Below are 22,682 nucleotides of genomic sequence, written 5' to 3'. Positions count from 1 at the left end.
GCTCATGACACTGATCATGTAGCAGAGTTGGGGGGACCTGGAACCAGTTGAAAGACTGGGATCAGGATCGTAAACCTGGGGACAAGCCAAGAGACGAAATTACTGCTCTCCCGGCGAAAATGATTGCTTACATGCACACCCTGATTCCTCCACGAAAAGTTGATTGGGATAAATTGACCGCCTGCAAACAAAAGAAAGACGAGAGTGTTTCCGATTTCTTTACTCGGTTTGAGGGTACATTCATTGATTTTAGCGGACAGGACCTTGCCACAGAGGGCGGGATCCGGTTGTACGTAAATCTTGTTACCAGAGGTCTCTAGTCGGCTACAAGCCGCCGAGAGCACTTGGACTATCTCCACTCCTTCTGTGATATTGAGTATGGCCCAGTATTATGAGCATAGGGAGAATGAGAGTAAGGATAAAATAGAAAAGAAGGCTAAGGACCTTAAAACTCGGGTGTTACTACAGCAAGTCGTTCGAGGACGAGGAGGAGGGAGAGGAACGAGAGGGCCAGTATCCAGAGGGGTGGGGATAGGAAGAGGTGGAGGACCGGCCCCGTCATTGGGGATAAATCAGTGTGCTTATTGTAAACAGGAAGGACATTGGAGGGCTCAGTGTCCGTTACTGCTAGCACAGAACGGGGCTGTCCGAGGACGGGGACGTGGCCGAGGTGGCCCAGACCGCATTGACATGTGAAGAGAGGAGGCAGTACAGGGCAAGTTCGAACGGAATCCTTTCGATAACCCTCAAGGTAGGCAATACTTTAATGAGGACAATGCATTCGGAGATCAGGATGAGTATGGTTATGCATAGGACAGCCAAGGACAAAGTAGGGGCCAAGTGTTGATACCAGTCAATCAACAAGGACCCTGTGTGAAGGGGGAATTGATGGGGACTTCCGAGAATTTTCTAATTGACACCGGAGCAATGAATAGTTCTGTTGCTCGATCATTGGTCCCAGGGGCGGCTCTGTCTGGGCAAAATAAAGTTTCAGTGGGATTTTCAGGAGTTCCGATGGTAAGCCCCATCTCTAAACCACTACCATTCACTATTGGTCCAGCTACCATTGATTCACCCTTCTTGTTGACTTCACATTGTGGTGGGAATCTACTAGGTTTAGATATGTTGAAAAAGTTGAATGCTAAAATTTACTGTTCTCCCGATGGTGTTTATTTAACGATACAACCTCCTAATGAAAATATGAAACAATGTTTTCCTAAAAATGAACGTCTTCCACCTGAGTTTAATACCATCCCTACTACGTTGTGGGCAACAGGGGATGCGGATGTCGGTAAGTTAGACATCCCTCCCGTCCATATTACGTTGAAACCTGGTGTAAAATTACCACGAATACCCCAGTATAAAATATCGCCGGCTGGCGAGCGAGCCTTATTGTCTATTTTACAGGATTTAATTGATAAAGCTGTGGTTGAGGAAACAGCTGCAAATGTTTGTAACAGCCCTATTCTCCCGATTTTGAAAAAGGCTTTTGATTCTGGGACTTCTGGAAATGTTGATACATATCGTTTTGTGATTGACATGCGGGAGGTTAATAAGATTGTAGTGCCTCAGTACCCTGGGGTGTCTGATATCACTCCTATCCTTACGATGATCCCACCAACTGCTAAGTATTTTTCGGTCATTAATCTGAAAAATGCTTTCTTTAGTATCCCGATCCATCCTGATAGCCGGCATATCTTCGGCTTCTCGTTATCTGGTCAAAGCTTTAGATTCTGTCGTGCACCTCAAGGCTATACGGAGAGTCCGAGCATCTATAGTCAAGTCTTTAAAGCAGTTCAGGATGACTTGGTTTTTCCCGATGGAAATGTGCTCTTGCAATACGTTGATGACTTGTTGGTTGCGTCGGACACCGAGGAAGGATGTCGAGACGCCACTGTCAAGTTATTACACCATCTAGCTGCTAAGGCTAATAAAGTGTCCATGTCCAAGTTCCAATATTGTCGACAGGAAGTGACCTACTTAGGTCATCTGCTGTCGAAGGAGAGAAGACGCCTGACTCCAGAACGTATTACTACCATTTCTAACATGTCTGTGCCTTGCACCCAGCGTGAAGTTTGTGCTTTTCTTGGCATTACCTCCTACTGTCGCCAATGGATTCCTAATTTTTCTCTTCTTGCTAAACCTTTGTTACATTTAACCACTAAAGATGTGCATGAACCTCTCCCTTGGACTGATGAATGTCAGTCTTCTTTTGACTCTCTGAAATCTGCTCTTTGTTCGGCACCCGTCTTGGGTACTCCTGATTACCGTAAACCTTTTGTACTATATGTGCATGAGGTCGACGGTTGCTCGCTTTCAGTGTTAACCCAAGGATTTGGTGGTAAGCAAAGACCTTGTGCTTACTTCTCGGCCACATTGGATAATGTGGCCAGAGCACTTCCCAGCTGTCTGAGGGCCATTGCGGCTGTGGCCATCCGGCAGTCGGAGGGGCTTGTTCTAAATTCGAGTCTAACCGTGATGGTGCCGCATGCTGTGGACGCATTGCTAAATAAAACAAAAACACAGCATATTACAAGTGCGCGCCTCACGGGTTACGAATTGACCCTGTTTGCCCCCGCATGTTACGATTAAGCGATGTGCCACTTTAAACCCTGCGACATTGCTACCCCTCCCTTCTGGGGAAACTAAAAATGATGTCCATGATTGTATTTTTTGGACAGAGGAAGAAACGAAGGGAAGAATTGACCTCACAGACATTCCTCTATCTGACCCCCAAGGGGAATTGTATGTGGATGGGTCTTGTTTCAAGTAAACAGATGGCACAACAAAAGCTGCATATGCAATCACGACGCTCAAAACAGTAGTTGAGACTTCTCGAGTTCCCTATCGATCTACTCAAGATGCTGAGCTGGTGGCATTATTACGAGCCTGTGAATTGAGTGAGGGGTTAGAGGTTAACATCTATACTGACAGCCAATACGCCTTTGGCGTGGCCCATAGCTTCGGGCGGCTGTGGAGAGAACGGGGTTTTCTCACCTCCCATGGACAAAAGATACAGAATGGTCCCTTGGTTTTGCGACTGCTTACAGCCCTAACATTGCCCAAGAAAGTAGCGATCATAAAATGCAGTGCGCATAAGGCAGTAGTGGATAAAGTGGGTGAGGGTAATGCTTTTGCGGACCAAGTCGCTAAACAGACAGCTCGGTCCACATTTTCCACTATGTTTGTAACCTCCTCTGCAAGATGGGTGGAGGAATCTGATTTATTTAATAACACCATAGAAAGTGTGCAGGAGATACAGAAAGAGGCTACCCCAGTCGAGTTGGCTCGATGGGAACAGGATGAAAATAACTGTTGGGTGGATTTGACTGAAAAACAACGATGGCTGTTGCCTAATGCTCTGGTACAGGCCGTTGTTACTATGGCCCATGGCCCAGCTCATATTGGGGTTAAAGGCATTTGCGCTTTATTGGACCCAGTGTGGAATAATCCCAATATTCATAAGACAGCTGTCCATTTAGTCCACTACTGTATGGTTTGTTTACAACATAATCCAGGGAAAGGGGAAGCTGTCTCGAGTGGGAATTTCGCACCCCCGACCTTACCGTTTGAGGTGCTCCAAATGGATTATATCCACATGGAGCGCGTCAACAATTTGAAATATGTCTTGGTGGTGGTTTGTGCTTTTAGCAAATGGGTTGAGGCTTACCCCACTAAGGAAAACACTGCCCTGGCTACAGCAAAAGCTCTCATTAAGGAGTTTATCCCTAGATATGGATTGCCCCGTTTGATTTGGTCGTACAACGGGGGGCATTTCCATGGGGCCCTTGTCAAATATATCTGTAACGGGCTTCAAATAAGGCAAAAATTTCACGCAGCTCGACATCCCCAATCAGCAGGATTAGTTGAGAAATATAATGGAATATTGAAATTAAAAATGGCAAAAATCCAAGAGAGTACTGGTTTGAAATGGCCTGACACCCTACCATTAGCACTCATGTCTTTACAGGTCACCCCAAATTCACTCTCTGGCCTTTCACCCTATGAAGTAATTTTTGGGCGGCCCGCAAATGTATGGGGAGTACCTAGACCGAGATCATTTACCGATGTTGAATATCCTATGTTAACAGATCACCTGTATACTTTGACTAAAGATCTCCGTTCTATTCATCAGCAGGTAGCATCTGTTTTGCAGCCCCTGCCAGAGGGCCCCGGACATCGATTGGAACCTGGTCAATGGGTACTGGTGAAGAAATACGAGCGAGAAACCAGCCTGGCCCCGAGATGGTCTAAGCCATATCAAATCCTCCTGGCTACGTGAACGGCAGTGAATGTGGACGGGAAGAAGCACTGGATCCATGTATCTCACCTGAAGAAGCTGCCCCTTCCGCTTCCTTATGATCAGCAGCATCCGGATAGAATCCTGACACAAGAAAGTGAGAGAGCCACCAGATTTTTTCCTTTTTCCGACGCCTGTGAAATCGAACCAAGGCAAGAAGGAGGAGTGACAGGATCTCGGGCAAGGCAGCAATAGAGGAATCCACGATTGCCCCCGATCTTGTCCCTGTTATTCCAGCTGGCAGTGGCTCTGATGAAGGAAACTTAACTTCTCTTGTGTTATTCACTGATCAGGAAGTCCCGGGTCATGCTCGTTACAACCTACGGCCAAGAAAACATCACGGTACCTCAGACGACACAGTTAGGAGATAAGGAAAGACTTGAATAAATAGGGCTTGCTAGATTATTGTCTGAGGCACTGAGCGAGACACTGGGCTGAACCCGTTGAGAGCTGGAACTTTGATAGTGTGCTCTGTTCAGAAAGAAAGACTTTTTGCATACCAAGGCCAGGTTGTATTCTGAATTCTCCTGAGGCATCACGAAGCAGAACATCACTTGATGATTTTGTTTGTTTTCTTGAGATGAATGATAGGAGTCTGCCTGTGAGACTCTAGATGGACACAGGGAAGAAGAACCCTCTGGCAGGAAGGTCTGCTTGGCCCAGTGTAGTTTTTTGGGACTTTTAGCTAGGAATGTACCCTTTTGGTCGTATTGTACCTGAAGAAGAACGCCCTTTTGTTCCACGATATTTACCCTTTTATGAGCCAATGTTTTCTGCTTGGACCATGCGTGTAAAAATAGCTTTTGTAGTTGTGATAATGGTTATATTAGCAATTTTCATGAGTGTATTCTTATATTTAGAGTATAAACATCCAATGCAAGCAATGATGACATCTACTGTTGCCCCTCCAGAGCATCTGATGTTTTCCTTGGCCCCCCATAAGGAAAGGCATCGCCAGACCTATGCTAAAAATTGATTCGTAGAAATGCTCCACCAAACGCATAGTTCTATTAATATGACAGATTGTTGGGTTTGCGAGCTGCTGCCATCAATTATTCATAAACATGATCTATTTCTCTCTCTGCCCTTATCATATTTAAGAAGTTGTGAAGCATGATTTCAAATGTTATCAGCTATGTATAACCATTATGTGGAAAACCCCAAACAGTACTCGGAAAAAGATTATAATATGATCTTAGCCTATATTGAGACACACCAAGGTTTTGATCCAGCAGGAAATGAAGGGGAAGGATCATTGGACCCAAATGCTTGTATGAATTTATACACTAGTAATGAAAAAAGTACTTGGTTGATAAGTGAGCTTTATGACTTTGCTAACTTCAATCATTCACAGTATTTCCAGCAATTTATCACTAGGAACGTCACCAGTGAACGCATTATGCCCATTCCAATTTTGAATGCCTCCTCTGCTTTCTGTGTGCAAGGAATGGGGCATGTTTAGGTTGGAAATAGTATTGTAATTATACATATAGGATGAAAATCTTTAGCAGCTCCCCATTGTTAACTCCACCGAATGTGTATTTTGTATGTGGGGAAAATGCTTACACCTGGTTACCACGAGGATGGGCAGGCCAATTTTATTTCTCTTTCTTGTACCCTCCTGTATATATAGCTCCTTCAGACTATCACAAAACCCATCAGCTATATGGCACAAAGGTGGCTCCTCATAGACAACGGAGATAGCTCGGAATGACTGAAGTTGATCAAACAGATACCTCCTTACAACAGTTTACTGATTTTGCCAAAGGATTGGTCCCATTCTGGGGTCCTATATTTACAAGTCGAGAAGTTAGACGATTATCTCGGGTAGTGGAGAATGTCATTAACATCACCACTCATATTATGACAAACATAACGGAAGAGCTTCAGGCCACGAGACTCGTTTCTCTCCAGAACCGAATGGTTTTAGACGTTATCTTAGCTGATCGAGGAGGAGCATGCCGGGTGATTGGCAGCTCCAGTTGTGTTTGCATTCCAGACTCCGCCCCCACTGTTCATTTAGCTATTCAGAAGCTACACCGCATTGCTGCGGAAATGCATACTGACAATGGGTCCTGGTCACTCTCTAGCTGGTTTTGGGGTCTTCTATCTACCTGGGGATGGAAACTATTGATGATAGTGGCTGGAGCTGCAGGCATTCTCTTCACCTGTTGCCTTTGCATGAAATCTGAATTAGGCCCTGTGAGCTAACCAAAGACACATAGCAGTAGTTAGAAATTAGCGTGATGTACCTACTTAGTTCAATGAGAATGTTTGAGCTTTAATATACCCGCAAATATAGTAGCTTAGGGATTAGTATACGCCTTATATTTCTGTCCGTCTTCTAATGAGCAATATAGATTGGCTTGACCAGTGCCATAATTTTGTGGCCTAGTCTGTTCGTAGCCGTAGTGGAAACCTACTATTACATTTAGCAAAAACCGTTCTCTCGAGAAATAGTCTGACAAATGTAACGAGCTGCTGTCTCTGCATGTTAGGCTTGTCAAGGTTGTAGGTGGGGGTAGGCTGGATAAGCACATTCCAGGAGACGCTGTACGGACTCTCGTAAATCTGGCAGAAGGGAGTCATCCACTTCGGCCTTGCTATAACGAGCTGAGCTAAACTGAGAATGCTTTGTGTCCCATATATGGTCTTTCCCTTGCAACAACCTGTACCAACTAACTTCTTAGGTAACGGTTTCGAAATGTAACAGTATATATGTGGTCTCTTGATAATGTGCCAGCAGTCTTCTCTGCGTACCTCGAGGGGTTAGGTCGCGAGAAGCTCCTCTGGCAGAGTTGTTGTTTAATAAACAATTGAACTTTCTACACTGCCAACGGACTGATTATTGGTTATTGGTATTGGGGGCTATTAGTAAGTATAGCTCTATATGGTATTATTTATTTTTCGGTACTTCAGTAGATTGCCTTCCACGCTCCACTAAGACAGATCCGCTGCAGTTTCTCTCGAGATCCTCACTGACTCCCTGAGTTCTCCGCAGTGCTGATACCACTGCCTACGGAGGCACCACTAGAGTGCCCTCATGTGCCAGGTGCAGTAGTAAGACCAAACGGAAGGACCGCAAACTAGTAGTGTTGCGATCCAACCGTGAAACGGAGATACTTCTAGTGCGACTTCAGAATGGGAATATGAAAATACGCATCCTGTAAGCCGATTGACACCATCCAGTCCTCTTCCAGCAGTGCTTGAAGAACCTGCGCAAGGGTGAGCATCTTGAACTTCTCCTGCTTCAGGTAAAGATTCAAGATCCTGGGATCCAGGATTGGACGAAGTCTGTCATCCTTCTTGGGATCAGAAAATACCGGGAGTAGCATCCCTGATCCCTCTCCTGCTCCGGAACCACCTCTATCGCACCTTTTCTGAACAGTGCCAGGACTTCTTCCTGCAGGAGCAGCAGGTGGTCCTCCGAACAATAACCCTGGCAAGGAGGGTAATTTGGGGGAAATTCCCGAAAGGGAAGAGCATACCCATTCTCCACGAGATTGAGAACCCAATGATCTGATGTAATCAATTCCCAATCTCGCAGAAAATGGGTAAGCCGACCCCCCACTGGACCGTCATGATCCGGAATAGCGGATCTAGGGCTGCTCTGCTGCGTTGGCAGGAGGTTGGAAAGGGGAAGAGGAGGAGGAGGAGGCTTGGTGACCTCTAGGACGAGCTCTTTGCCTGCCCCTGTACGACTTGTACAGTGTATTTTGCTGCTGCTGAGGCTGCTGCTGTGATTGTTTGTAGGCCCGAAAGGAAGATCTGCCAAATCCTCTGAATCGCTCTCCAAAAGAGCCCTTGGTCTGAAGGCCCAAAGACTTTGCCGTCGCTCTGCTGTCTTTAAACCGCTCTAAAGCAGCGTCAGCTTTTTATCCAAACAATCCTGACCCATCAAAGGGCAAATCCATCAATGCAGACTGAACATCCACAGAAAATTCTGAAGATTTCAACCACGCAGCTCTCCTAGTGGCCAATGAAGAGCCCATCACTCTCGCCACTGAATCAGTCGTGTCCAGCCCACTCTGGATTACCTGCCTTGCCGCAGCCTGAGTGTCAGAAATCACCTCCTGAAAATCCTTCCTATTGTTCTCAGGAATTTTAGGCACCAATTGTTTGACGGAATCCATCAAGCATGAATGTATCTACCCATCAGGCAAGTTGCATTTGTAGACTGAAGCGCCATGCTGGCTGATGAAAAGATTTTTCTTACCACCTGGTCTTGCTTCCTTGTTTCCTTTTCCCCAGGAACCTGCGGAAAAGCACCCGTAGCCTTCTTTGAGCAGGCAGCCTGCACAACCAAACTCTCCGGCAGGGGGTGCGTTTACAAAAAGTCCGGGTCACCAGGTACTACTCTATATCTTCTCGCAACCGCCCTTGAAACAGCAGGAGCTGTCAGAGGCTTTTTCCACACCTCATAAACAGGCTCAGCCAAAGCGTCATTAAATGGGAGCATTCGTTCAATAACAGAGAAGGTGAGTGAAGGACCTCAGTTAGAAAGTTAGACTTGTATTCAGCAGTAGGCAGAGTAATGTTCAACAAGTCTGCAGCCTTCTTAATAACACTATGATAAGATATTATATCTTTGGAAGGTACATCAGATACAGAGGCCAAACCCCACTCAGGAAAAACTTCAAGACCACTAGCCTCTCTCAGGTCATCAAAAGGATCCTCCGAATCCTGCAGTTCACCTTCCTCTAAATTTTCATCACGATACCTCTCCTCTTCCAGAAGCCTCTGTGCCTCACGCTTCGATCTCTCCTTCATAAACGAAGTCGAAGGATCCGGGACCGACTCCGCCGGAGCCAATGCCGAACTCGAAGTCGGAAGAGGCAGCTTAACCCGAGGACAAACTGGATTCGGCACCGGAGTCGAGGGTATCGGCGTCGATGGATTCGGCGTCAAAGGCTTCGGTGCCGGAAAATGCCAATGCCGAGCTGGAGCCAGCATGAAAGGCAAAAAAAAGGCGCAGGAGCATAAGCCTGGGGGAAGCCCAGATTAAATTCTAATGGACCTGTGGGACCAACCGGTGCACCAGAGGGGTACATTGCCCTGGAGTAAACTCCATACATGGCATTCAGGAACTGGGTAGGATCCTGACCTGGAGTCGGAAAGGCTGGATAAAAGCCCCCAGGTTGCTCTTGACGGAGCGGAGTCTTCTTGACCTCGGCCTCCACCTCAGGCTGGTGAACCGGGGTCGACGAACCCGCAGGCAACAAAGCCTCACCCTCTCCTTCATCTTCTTCACCACCTTCATCTTCATCTTCTTGACCCGAAGGATGGGATGGATTCGGAGAAGGATTCGGCAACTGCTTCGGTGACACAGGCGAATCCGCACGCAAAGCCTCACCCTCGGAGACCTGTTCTTCCGAAGCCGAGGCCACCGCCTCCTTTCGAAGTAAATTCACCTGTGACTTCGGCCTTGAACTCGAGTCTTTCTCAGAGTGATGGCAAGATTCATGGACTCCTCTTCTTATGCTTCTTTCTCGAAGACCTCGAAGCATGCACCGAGGACGACTCCAAGTGCGACCTCAAACGAGACCTTGACCTCGAACGCCGAGTTCGTGACCTCGAACTCTTTTTATCCTTTTTGTTCTTTAATTTTGCTACGAGGAGTTTTGTCTCCCTCTCCCGGAGTGCCTTCGGAGTCATCTTTTTACAAGAAGGACAATCTTCGACGTCATGATCGGAGCTCAAGCACCAAACGCAGCACTCGTGTGGATCAGTGATAGACATCATCTTGCCACATTCTCCGCACGCTTTAAATCCAGTCTTCTTCGTAGACATCACGACAGAAGACAAAGAAAACACCAGTAGAAATATAAAGTAACAAAGTTACTATACAGCTACAGACGATCCCTTGAAAACCGCTAGCGTCGACGACGCGGAAAAAAGGGAACTGATGTCATCACGCCGGCGTGGGCCTATTAAGGTGTCGGTGACATCAACGGAGTCGCGCGTGATGCCGTGCCTCTGTGACGTCGTCCACGTCGGCGCGAAGCTACAAAAAAGAATTTCCGAATGGTGCTGACGCAAGGGGATATTCACAAGGTGAGGAATCCACTGGCAGATTTATCTATCAGAAACCTGTATACAGGGCAAAATGGAAGTCTGCAGGAGGTTTGGCAAACATCCTATCAAAAGGCCACACCCTGTGATCAGATCCCACTTCACATGGGCTTCAGCCCCACAGACGAAGCATTGCAACTGCTAGGGTTTTAGATTTGATTTCACTGTTGAGGTAATTCTATATGTAGTATAGGCACTTCTGAGGATTTATGCATCAGCTACAGCAGCAGCAACAGAATCAATCAATCAGGACACTTATAGAGCGCACTACATACCCGTGAGGGTCTCAATGCGCTGGGAGGAGGGGTGCTGCTACTGATCGAAGTGCCAGGTCTTGAGTAGTCTTCTGAAGGCCAGTAGGTCTTGGGTCTGCCGTAGGTTGGTGGGGAGGGTGTTCCAGGTCTTGGCAGCGAGGTGGGAGAAGGATCTGCCTCAGGCTGTTGTTCTTCAGACGCGGGGTACAGCAGCGAGGGCGAGGTCGGCAGAGCGGAGCTTGCGGGTAGGGATGTAGGAGCTGAGTCGTCTATTGAGGTATGCTGAGCCGTTGTCGTGGAGTGCTTTGTGTGCGTGGATGAGGAGCTTAAAGGTTATCCTCTTGTTGACGGGGAGCCAGTGTAGGTCTCTCAGGTGTGGAGTGATGTGACTGCGGCAGGGGATGTTGAGGATCAGACGTGCTGAGGTGTTCTGGCTGCGTCGCAGCCGTCTCAGGAGTTTGGCCGATGCTCCTGCGTAGAGGGCGTTACTGTAGTCCAGCCTGCTGGTGATGAGGGCCTGGGTGACTGTTCTTCTTGTTTCAGTGGGGATCCACTTGAAGATCATACACAGCAGGAGGAGGATGTTGAAGCAGGAGGATTAGACACTGTTGACCTGCTTAGTCATGGTGAAGGTGGAGTCGAGGATTACCCCTAGGTTGCGTGCGTGATCTGTGGGTGTCAGAGCAGTTCCCAGTGTGGTCGGCCACCAGGAGTTGTCGCAGGCCAAAGGTGTGTACCCAAGGATGAAGACCTCCGTCTTGTCCGAGTTCAGTTTCAGTCGACTGTTCCTCATCCAGTCGGCAACGGCTTTCATGCCTTAGTGGGGGTTGTTGGTGAGGGAGATGATCAGCTGGGTGTCGTCGGCGTAGGAGATGATGTTGAGGTCGTGTTGGCGGGCGACGTGGGCGAGGGGTGCCATGTAGATATCGAACAGCGTTGGGCTGAGGGATGAGCCCTGGGGTACGCCGCAGATGATCTTGGTGGCCTTGGAGTTGTAGGGGTGGAGACGGACGCTCTGAGTTCTGCCGGAGAGGAAGGATGTGGTCCAGTCCAGGTCCTTCCCTCGGAATCCGGCATCATGTAGGCGTGTGTGTATGGTGTGGTGGCAGACCGTGCCGAAGGCGGCTGACAGGTCCAGGAAGATGAGGGCTGTTGTTTCTCTGTTGTCTTGTAGGGTCCTGATGTCATCTGTGGCGGCGATGAGGGCGGTCTCGGTGCTGTGGTTACTGCGGAAACAGGACTGGGATGGGTCCAGAATGTTGTTGACTTCGGGGTAGCGGATCACCTGTTTGTTGACAATTTTCTCAGTGACCTTAGCCGGAAAAGGGAGCAGGGAGATGGGCCGGAAGTTCTTGATGTCCTTGGGGTCTGCCTTTGGTTTCTTGAGTAAGACGTTGATCTCGGCGTGTTTCCAGCTTTCCGGAAAGGTTGCTGTCTCAAAGGAGATGTTGATGGCCTTGCTCAGATAGGGTGCGATGGATGCGCTGGCTTTGTGGAAGATGTGGTGGGGGCATGGGTCTAGTCGTGAGCCGGAGTGGATGGTCTTCATGATCTCGCTGGTGTCCTTGTCGTTGATGCTTGTCCAGGAGAGTAGATGGTTGGTGCGTGTGGTGATGGTGGGGGCTGTGGTCGTCGTGCGGTCGTGGCTTTGAAGCTGTCGTGGATGTTGGTGATCTTGAGGAGGAAGAAGGTAGCCAGTGAGTCTCATAGGTCTTGCGAAGGCGGGATGTCGTTGGCGCTGGGGTTGGAGAGTTCCTTCACGATGTTGAAGAGCTCCTTATTTTGTGTGCGATGTTGTCAAGGCGGTTTTTGAACGAGGCCCGTTTGGCAGCTCTGATGAGTTGGTGATGGCTGCGGGTGGCGTTCTTGTGGGCTGTGTAGCTGTCCGGTGATCGTTCACGGAGCCAGTTCTTCTCCAGTTTTCTGCATATTCTTTTGGAGGCCTGGAGGACTTCGGTGAACCAGTTGGCTTTCTTGCTGGTGTGGCTGTTGGAGGGTGTCTTGAGCTGGGCGAGGGTGCTGGCGCAGTCGTCGATCCATTGTCTGAGGTTGCGGGCGGTGGTGTCAGGGTTGGTGGAGTCAGCGGGTGGGTTCTGGGCGAGGGTGGTGGTGAGCTGGTCCTCGGTGACTTTGCTCCAGCATCATCGGGGCAGCAGTTGGGTGCGGTGGTGCGTGGTGGGCTCCCTGAAGGTGAAGTGGATGCAGTGGTGGTCGGTCCAGTGGGGTTTGGTGGTGCGGTTGAAGGAGACGTGGGGACTTGCGGTGAAGAGGTTGGCGCGGTTGTCGAGCAAGGCGGTGTAGTTAGTGTCGTTGTTGTTCTCAAGATGAAAGTTCAGGTCTCCTAGGAGGATGTAGTCTGTGGAGGCGATGGTGTGCGTGCTGAAGAAGTCTGTGATGGAGTCGCTGAACTGTGATTGTGGTTCGGGGGGTCTGTAGATGAGGGTTCCTCTGAGGGTGGTGTTGGGATCGGTGTGGATCTGGAAGTCCATGTGTTCAGCGGTGCTGAGCGTGTTGGCGGTGTTGGTCTATACTCTGAGGGTGTTTCTGGGGACAATGGCGATTCCTCATCCTGTTCCGTTGGTGCGGTCCCTGCGTGTGATCTTGTATCCTTCCGGGACAGCAATGGCAATGTCGGGTGTGGAGGCAGGGTTCAGCCAAGTCTCTGTCCGGAAGGTGACATCAGGGGAGGTAGAGTCGAGGCGGTCCCAGAGCTCAACGGGATGTTTGAAGGCGGAGCGGGTGTTGAGGAGGATGCATCTGAGGTAGTTGGGTTCTTTGGTGGGTGGTTTGGCTGGCCGGATGCTGGTGAAGTTGGAGATGCGGCAGGTTAAGGGGCCTTGGGTGCGCTTTGGGGTTGCCCGGTAGCAGGTGTGTTCTTGGCCCTGTTTGAGTTTGTGGAGGGTGCTGGCGTCGTAGTGCAGTCGGGCGTCGTGGCGTCTCCGGGGTCCAGGGTTCCTGGCGCTGGGTGCTGTCCAGGCGCACCAGCGACGTGCCTGCTGCGTGGCCGCTGCGCGGCCTCCATAAGAGGAGATGTGGGAGGCGGGAGCGGGGTGGCCAATGGGTGTACAGGGGGACGGGGCCGCAGAGGACGCAGCGGCGGGAACCACGGAGGGGAGAGCGGGCGAGCGGGGGTCACAGAAGGCAAAAAAGGGGACACAAAATGAGGGGGCAAGGAAGCAAGTAGTACAACAACACAGTAGTAAAGCACAGATTACAGAGTTATGGCAAGTAGGAAACAGGCACCAACCTAACAAGCGGCACACTCCAGAACGAGCGAGGGGCACACAGGGGGGCTGTGCGGCGGTGATGGGAGCGACCTGCCTGGTCAGCAGTGTATTCTGAATGTAGAAGGTGCAGTTAAGGGAGGGGGAGAATGCAAGGTGGGGGTGGCGGTTTGATGAACTCAATTTATCAGAAATGACAGATGATTTTCAACGAACAGTGAGTCTTGTAATTGACAGATAAAGGGTATGATCTACCATTGATGAGTAAACCATCACCAATACATTCTTTCACTCACCTTAAACCTCCCCTATTCCCCAATACATCCATCTTGATGGACGGTGCTTGACAGAGAATGGTGCTAAAAAGTTAGTTCATCCTTCATAGACAGGAAAGTGTCTCTACTCCTAATATTTTCTGAGCCAAAAAAGAGAGGGGGTTTGTCTAATCTTCGATTTGCATTTTCTGAAGAAGCTAATGAAGAAAGAAATTGAAAATGCTGAGACTCTGTTGGGTTCTGGCAGAGTTGCAGAAACAGGATTGATTTGTATCCCTGGATTTTCAAGACACCTTTTGAAGCGTTCTCATAGTCCATTCCCAAAGGATGTTTCTCCGCTAAGGAACCTTTAGTATGTGTTCAATGTACTTCTGTTTTGTTTGACTTTTGCTCCAAGAGTTTTCACAAAGATCACAGTTGTTGTGACCGCTCGTTTCGTAAGGAAATAAGTGGCTATCTACCCACATGTGAAAGACAATTCACGTTAGTAATATGTGTGAGTTAATATCGATACAAAGATACTTACCTGTGGAGCCAAGTTGTGACCATGATATGATATACAAATATGCTTACTCTTGCAGATTACCTATGCCTCCCTGTGTGAGGATACTGACTGATATGGTTTCAATTTTGTGCTCCAACATTTTATGCCCTTGTATCTTTGGGGAATGGAAAACAGAATAAACTGTAATCAGCACTACATTTGCCGCCTTCAAATAGTATCCATTCTGGTGCCTGGGAATGAGTTCAAGTAAGTAATCTGCTTGAGAAACCGTATCCATGAGAAAAAATGTTACCAAGGGTAAATAGTTTACTTTCAAAGCAACTAGTAAAGTTAAGGGTAACATCTTCTATTAACGATGAATGAACAGAAATAATTAATATGGTAGCTGTACTATAATGTATTTTTTATTCTTTGATATTATGCCAATTTACACTGTGTACACAGTACTAAATATTCCAAACAGAACCGAATAATTTAAGGGCATGTGCGTCGAGAGGAACACATTTGAAGAAGCGCATTGGTACTACCTTACTTTATTAGGAGGATACAAAAGATTTCTCGTGGAAAAACAACAAATAGAGCCATTATACATTAAGAAATAAACATGCTTTGTTTAGAAACATCCTTGCACCTTTAATCAATCCATTTAAAAGAAGACTATCATCACAAAATGATCCTGGAAAAGTGTTCACATTTTATATTTGAACTATAGAACTACAAATCACTTTAGTAGAAAGACCATTTATGACATATTTTATTCAGTTTCTTCTTTATGTTTACACACATCATAATTTCTATGCCATTCACATTTTATTGTGCAGTTTTACATCTGTATCATTTGGTTTAAGCTGACCTCAATGCACAGTATTTGCTCATGGTAGGATATTCTGTGTAACACTTATAACGAGATTTAAATTGAGAGAGTTATCTTCACAAAATATGACAATCTATTATGAGCAAGTAATTTACACTTGTCACTCCCCGTCTTGCATTTTTTTACTTTTGTTATTGGTATATATTATTGTAAGACTTTTAATATGAAATATATTTTTTTAAATTCTTGTTATCGTCGAAACACGGTAGGTAAAACATATCACACATATACTGCTTAATCCTATGCTATTTACAGTGATCCTTTTTCAAGGGGGGTATAATCAGACTTCGAATCCACAGTCAGTATTGACAGCAGTTGCATTTTACATAAACAATTCTAAAAATGAAATACATTTTTAAAGCGATTCCCCGCTCTTAAGGCGAGATATGCCTAATTGGGCTTTAGAAATAAGCATGTAACAATGCAAGAGAAAAAAGGCGTCTTTGGATTTAGTTTTCAGTTTCTGTAAAGAAACAATCGAGGCCTGAGTGAGGTTGCTGAAGGGCTGTAGAGTTGTAATGTGCCTTCCATGCTCACCTGGGACCGAGTAAAGGGTCACTGTCAGCTTCTGGTTACATCTACTTAGCTTGCGAAAAGGGGATGAGTGTCTGTTTACCCTAATGTACTGAAAACGGCACAAGCTAAATATTCTCCAGATGCATTGGGGTTTAAATTCTTCAAGGATAACTAGGAACCCTTCATTTTCAAATGTTGGAAAGGAATATTTGACTTGTTAGATCCAAGTTTGCTTATAGAAGACAGGTGATCGCTTTGAGCAGGTAAGGTGTAGACCAGGCTACAATAAGTTTCCCTTTGTCTGTTAGTGTTGAGGGTAAGTAAATGGTCCCAATTACAAGCCAAGGGAAACCCAACAGAACTGTGGCAACATAACATTTCCAAAACGTTAGTAACTAAAATTTCATTGATACAATAAACTCCCATAGACAAGTTAGCGGTACTGAGAGTATTAATTGGAAGTGATCCTGCAACAATATTGGTGAAGTGCAAAAGCAGGGAGATAGGGTTTAGTACAGGGTGTGCCTTCAGTTCTCAACCAGTTAAATAAAAAACTGTGTTATGGTCGGTTGCTTTTTACCCGCTGGTCACAAGAGGGAACACTGATTGAGATAATCAAAAGTAGACAATTGATTCCCTGATGGTGGCGTAGAGGAGTACTGTGCTTTTGTAGGTCTCCGATTTTTTTGACAAGGATGAGGAATGGGATAGAAGTGTAGGCCCCTGATAATTTGCTAGTGGCACATAGCTATGCTGGGATTGTGTTGGTTCCAAGGTCCCTACAAGTGATGAAATGCAAGGAAAGGAATTGGCTGCTGGGATCTTGTTATTGTTGAAGAGGATTGAGATGCCAGGGTGGATTCTTTGTGCTCTGCTAATGTGCATGCAGTCTGATAATGGATCATTGTTTCCTCCTAGTGGTGAGGAGCATGTGTCCCCACACAGTTTCCTGTATTCTGCTGATGGTGTGGAACACAAGGTCAGAGTTAGCCCCTGAGTCCTTACCAGTAATTTGAAGCATGTTTTGGGGATTTGGTTCTGTTTCACTGCTGGCAGTGGGGAGCATATTGGAACTAGTACCTGATCTCTTTGAGTGACTGGTGGCTAAAGTGAGCAGTAAATGTCTCACTGGTGTTCAATACCATATGGGTGGCGTAAGAGTCTGGTTTCTTACTGGTGACGAGAAACATGTGAAAGTCATCAGCACCTTCCCACTTCTGGTTGCTGGTGAGCAGGTTGGAATAAGCACCTTGTTCCTTCCTGGTATAAAGGAGCGTCTAGATAAAGCAAGGGCCAGATGTATCAAAAGGTTTTGCCCATTCTGTGTCTATGGGAAAATGGGTTGATACATATGGCCCTAAGTGTCTAGATTCTTACTTGTGTTGGAAGTACATGTACAGATTGGGAATTTGAAATCTTACTGTTGCTGACGATCATGACTTTGGAATAAACACCTGATTACTTACTAGTTGTGAGGTGCATTTAGTTGAAGCAGTGACCTGTTTTACTGAAGTTACATATCGTGATTTTGAAATGAGTTCCTGATTTCTGATTGATGTAGAGGAGCATGTTGTTTGGGAGACTGCCTGGTTTCCTAATAGTGTTGAAGAACAGGAGGATGAAGCGAGACACTTGTTTCTTAGTGGTGCTGTGAAGCTAGTTGTATAAACTACAGCCAGATTTTTTGTTGGTGTTAATGAAATATTGCCAGAGTGAGGGCTTGTCTCGTTGGTAGTGGCGCGGAGCATGTGGCTGGACAAAGATAGTGAAAGATTGAAGAGCACGTGGCTGTCATGAGTGCCTGACATTTAAAATATGAGAGTGAGGAGAATCTTTTTTCATGGGATGAGTGATGTGTGGTCAGAGTACAGTTCTGGATTATTACTATTCAGGAGCATGTGGCTCGAGTGTGCTATTCGTTTTTAATGCTGCAGAAAAGGAATTGGCTAGAGTGTCTAATTGGGTACTCATAGGTGCAAAAGAGCTTGAGGCTAGAGGCTGCACATGCTGTCTTGCAGATGTTGTGGAGCATATGGTAGACGTAGGTGCTTGTTTTCTTAATGAAGTTGATCTGCTTGTCGTGTTGTTGAGGGTCTGGTTCCTTAAAGATGTTGCAGAGCATTCAGGCGAAGTGAGGACCTGATAACTTATCGGTGTCGAACAGCATGTTGCTGCCTGAGTGGGGGTTTTGTTTCTAATTGGAGTTGAACCGCGTGATGCTGGAGACAGCAGCTCATTTTCAACTAGTGCAGTGGTGATTGTTGCCTGGTTGATCACCTGGTTTGTTGCTGGCAGCGAAGAGAACGTGGATGGATTGGGCCCATTACATCTTGATAGTGGTGGCAAGGAGGGCTCTGGAATAACAACTGGAGGTTCTAGCCAGCGGTTTCTTAGACATTCCTCAGCAGTGGCTCTTTGCTTAGGATCCATATTCAACATTGGCAGGAGAAAATTTGTAAAAGTTGCTGCGTCCTCTCTATTCCAATGGTATGTATCCTTCAGCAGGTTAAAAAGTGGCACAGGCGTATTGTTTTTGTGTTTGAACTCTCCTGCAGAAGAAAGACAGATATTCTCAGGTGGTGCTAGTTAAGTGATTGACAAACTTCCCTTATTCTGCACACCCAGGCCTTCTTGCAGTATACCCTTTACCGATTATACATTAATACATCATTAAACTGTCTACGTCAGCACAATACAAATCAAAGTGCAGAGAAGAAAAACAATTGCTTTTCAGAAAATACAATCCACGTTTGAAGTTATGAGGTAGGAGGCTCCCTGTCCCACAAGGAATCAAACACATATCGCAATAAAATAGACGCCAGGCAGTTTTAATTTCGAAAGGGATGGTCTTATTTGTAAGATTATATAATTATCCTGTGTTGAAATGTGTGATGCAATGTAGAGATGATGTGATAGCACATAGCTAGAGTACACCTGAGAGTAAAAGAAGGAGAAAAGATGAAAGGGTGGAGTCAAGTATGGGAGGATATGACACATGGTCAAGTGAGAAGCAGCTGCAAATGAAAGATGCAGCTTCTTTAATGAGTCAGAACGTTTAAAGAGAATGCGGAGCCCATCCTTTTTGTCTATCATAAGCCCCACCACTCCTGTATACCAAACACATCATCCTGCCCATTTTTGATTCTTCGAAGCTACCTGGAAGAAATTAAATGACTTTGTTTATTTAGGTTTTACAATCAGCATTGATATGGGATAGGAGTCGAAAGGCATAAGACAATGTGAAACACAACCCAAGAAAAATCTCACACCAATTTAGAAAAATAGAGTACATGGCAATAAATTTTTTGACAACATAGCAATAAAAATTCCCCTCATTTGAAAAGGAGAATTTTTTTTTTTTTAGTTTAAGGTAAAACTAGAACCTAAAAGAACAAAGTGCCACCCACGGACCTCTAGTCATGTGGGAGCCGGGTTCACAGTTGCAAAATATGTCTGACTACGATGGAGCGCGAGTCGGATACAAGGACTAGATTAGGCCTGGTCAGCACTTACCTTCACACATAGGAGAAATTTTGACTAAGAGTTTCGTGAGATGGTAAAGTTCAGCGGGGAAAGGATGCAGGCGGTGTCCAAAGAGGAGGTATCATTGTCAGGGAGTTGCTGGATGAAGTCACTGTGAAGATTTCTACATTCAGACTTAGTTTCTTTTTTTAGACGTCGAAAATCTCCAGTGCGATGTAGCTGTAGCCAATGAGAGTTCCATGAGGCCGAATACCACTTTGGTGAAGGACCACTGAACGGGATTTTCTGCTGTGGTGAAGAACGTAGTGGGAGCTGCCACAAAGTCAGGCCGAAAGGCAATGCACCTTGGGTGGATAGATGAGCAGGTTGGTAACGGTCTCCTCTTGGTTCTCAGAGCAGTCTTTAGCCAAACATGTTTTAAGTCCCAGGTTTTGGAATTTGGTTATATTGGCACCTTAGACACTATCACCAATGGCACCGGAGTGAGGGGCAACAGTTAGAGGGTTTGGACTCACTTAGGCTGGGGCAGGTGTGGGTTGAAGATGGTTGGAACCTTTCTTTCCCTAAGACTCTGATCAGGAGGTTAGCCAACAAGCCCTTGGAGTCACTATGGCAGTCCAGGGATCAAGCAGTGAAACAGGGTCCAAGCAGGAGGTCAGGCCTCTAAGGGTTCAAGGGAGCCTTCAGGCAGCTAAGCAGCATTCCAGGTGCAGCAAAGCAGTCTTGTTGAGTACGCAGCGGGCCATAGAAGTAGGCAGTCCTCTGAGAGTCCTTCTGTGAGTCCAGAAAGTGAACTGAAGAATGGGTCTGAGGGATCTCTTTTTATACCTGGTGCCTTTTTGAAGTAGGATAAGTTCCACAGAATTCCCTTTGAAGTGCTTGACGTTTCCTAACTCCCTTAACTCCAAACTGGCCGCATGAACAATTCAGGGGTGACAAGTCATTTGTGCTGGCAGAGCAAAGCCTTTTTTTAGTTGCTAGTGGGCCTGTGCCCAGCTCGACACCACCATCCTGCCAGTTGATAGCCCATGAGGCACACCTAAAACCCTCCATTGTGTGGCTGTCTGGAAGGAATAAGCAAAGTCCAAGTGCCAACTACACCCAGTCATGTGACCCAGTGACAGGCTGCAAGGAGCCAAACAGGTAGGGCAGGAAAATGCCAACTTTTCTAAAAATGGCAAAATCAAACTTGTAACTAAAAATCCACCTTTACCATTATAGATGATTTTTATTACAATTTCTGAGACGCTCAACATGAAATGCTCATCTGTTCCCAATCAAACCTAAGCACTTATTAAAAGTAATAAAGCAACCCAATGTTATCCTATAGGAGAGGCAGGCCTCACAGGAGTGAAAAACTAATTCAAGACTTTTTTCCCTACCAGGATATGTAAAACGTAAACGTAAATGCCCAACCTTTCAATCACAATGCACCCTGCTCTATGGCCTACTTAGGGACTACCTTAGTATACCTTAGGAGTGACATATATGCAATAAAAGGGGAGGTTAAGGGTTGGGAATGGCGTATATTGCTAAGTAGAATTGGCAGTTCAAGACTACATTCAGGTTGCAATGACATACCAGGGCCATGTCTTAAAGGACTATTTACTTGGGTGGCACAATAAGTGTTGCAGACCCACTAGTACCATTTCCCCACAGGCCCAAGGACTTAAAAGCAAATGAAGTATGCCAATTGGGTGAAAGCCAGTTTTATCATGTGTAAAGGAGTGAGAACAAGCACTTTAGCACTAGTTATCATTGGACAATGCACAAAGACCTAGAGCCAAAAAAACGAATGCAGCAAAAATTGGAGGACTGAAAGCAGAATGTGTGGAGGAGACCCTGCAGAGAGGTCAAAGTCCAACATATATTTTTAGTATGCTATGTGTTTTACAAAACACAACCATTAAATATTAATATAAAGAAGGAGTAGGGGTAGCAGGAGTAGAGAAAATGGAAAAGAAGTTGAAGAAGACATAACAACTTTTTTTGTCAGAGTAATTTTTTCCATCCTGGGCCACTAAAGGTTTAGCAGTATAGGTAGTCTCTTTAGTAAACCAATCATACAACCTGAGAGTCTTTCTTACACTCAAGTTGTGCAAATTAATTTAAAATATATCCAGAAAACGTGTTGATATAAGGCAAGAATTAGAAGATCATCTACAACAGTAGAATGAAGGTGGGTAGGGAGAAAGCCAGTAGTTTCAAGTGGACTGTGACACAATATTTTTAGTTGTGCTGGAGCAGGTATTACTTGAACAGATGTGTTCTTTACAAACTGACAGAGAGCGGGGGGAGTGCAATTTGAAATAGGATTCACTCCAGAACCTGGAGGCATACACAGACAAAGCATGACTTATAGTTTTTTTTCTTTTGTGTAGTTTTTAGCATTCCAGCCAAGCATGGGTTGTATTACTAGTTTTTCTGACACATGAGAAGTCACACATCTGGGTATGATTCATTCTCACCATCACTGCCTTATATTAAATGGAACAGGGCTTGAGATGATTTGAGCATGCAGTTAGAGACACTGCAATTTGATACCATGCTTGTGAGTGGATGTGAACTTCTATATAGCACACAATACGAAAGAACAGTCTATGGGAACTGATCACCCCATGTCTCCCAACCCCTCACCCCCGCTGAAAAGTAAGCATCTAGAGAAGGGAGTATCAAACCTTTTTATTCCAGTGAAACCATTACAAGCTACTCCAATATTTAATCTGATTTTAATAGTGATATGATCAGATTAATGGCAGATTAAGGGCTTCTCTATGAAATAATACAAGCTTAGTTCAACAAACTCATCAGACAAGGTTACCAGTAATATTATCCCAAACCAACATTTTCATACCAATTTATTTCTGTACCTGAGTAATTAAATAACAAGCACAGATGCATGTGCTGTTTAGCACCCAGTAAATAACACTAGCAATATGCCCCTCTACACAAACCGAGCTTGAATGATGATTCAATGATCAAATTCAAATATATTTTCAAACAGCAGTAATTTTCTCTTGAAATCAGTTTATCATTTAGAAATACGATTTTACCCATAAATGTGAATTTGTGACATTGTTCTGCATTCTGTCCATCATTTGTCTTTTTGTATCTGATACAGAAAGACAGCTAGAGGTTCAACTGCCAGCACAAATAGCATGGGTGATAGTAGGCACCCC

At 45.9% G+C, this 22,682-nt stretch overlaps 1 protein-coding gene across 4 annotated transcripts in view; it reads right to left on the bottom strand.

Annotated features, from left to right (window-relative positions):
- Positions 1-15,147: 15,147 nt before the first annotated feature.
- The window catches only part of LOC144755338 (SRSF protein kinase 3-like), a 1,366,259-nt gene continuing 1,358,724 nt past the window's right edge, over positions 15,148-22,682 (bottom strand). For all 4 annotated transcript variants that reach the window (XM_078644145.1, XM_078644144.1, XM_078644146.1 and 1 more), the window contains one exon: positions 15,148-18,569. In XM_078644145.1, the coding sequence (XP_078500271.1) occupies positions 17,905-18,569 (665 nt within the window). In that variant the 3' untranslated portion in view covers positions 15,148-17,904. The remainder of the gene's footprint in view (positions 18,570-22,682) is intronic.

The sequence above is a fragment of the Lissotriton helveticus genome, chromosome 5_1, assembly GCF_964261635.1.
Source record: "Lissotriton helveticus chromosome 5_1, aLisHel1.1, whole genome shotgun sequence".
NCBI lineage: Eukaryota > Metazoa > Chordata > Amphibia > Caudata > Salamandridae > Lissotriton > Lissotriton helveticus.
This window is presented reverse-complemented; position numbering and strand designations above follow the sequence as displayed.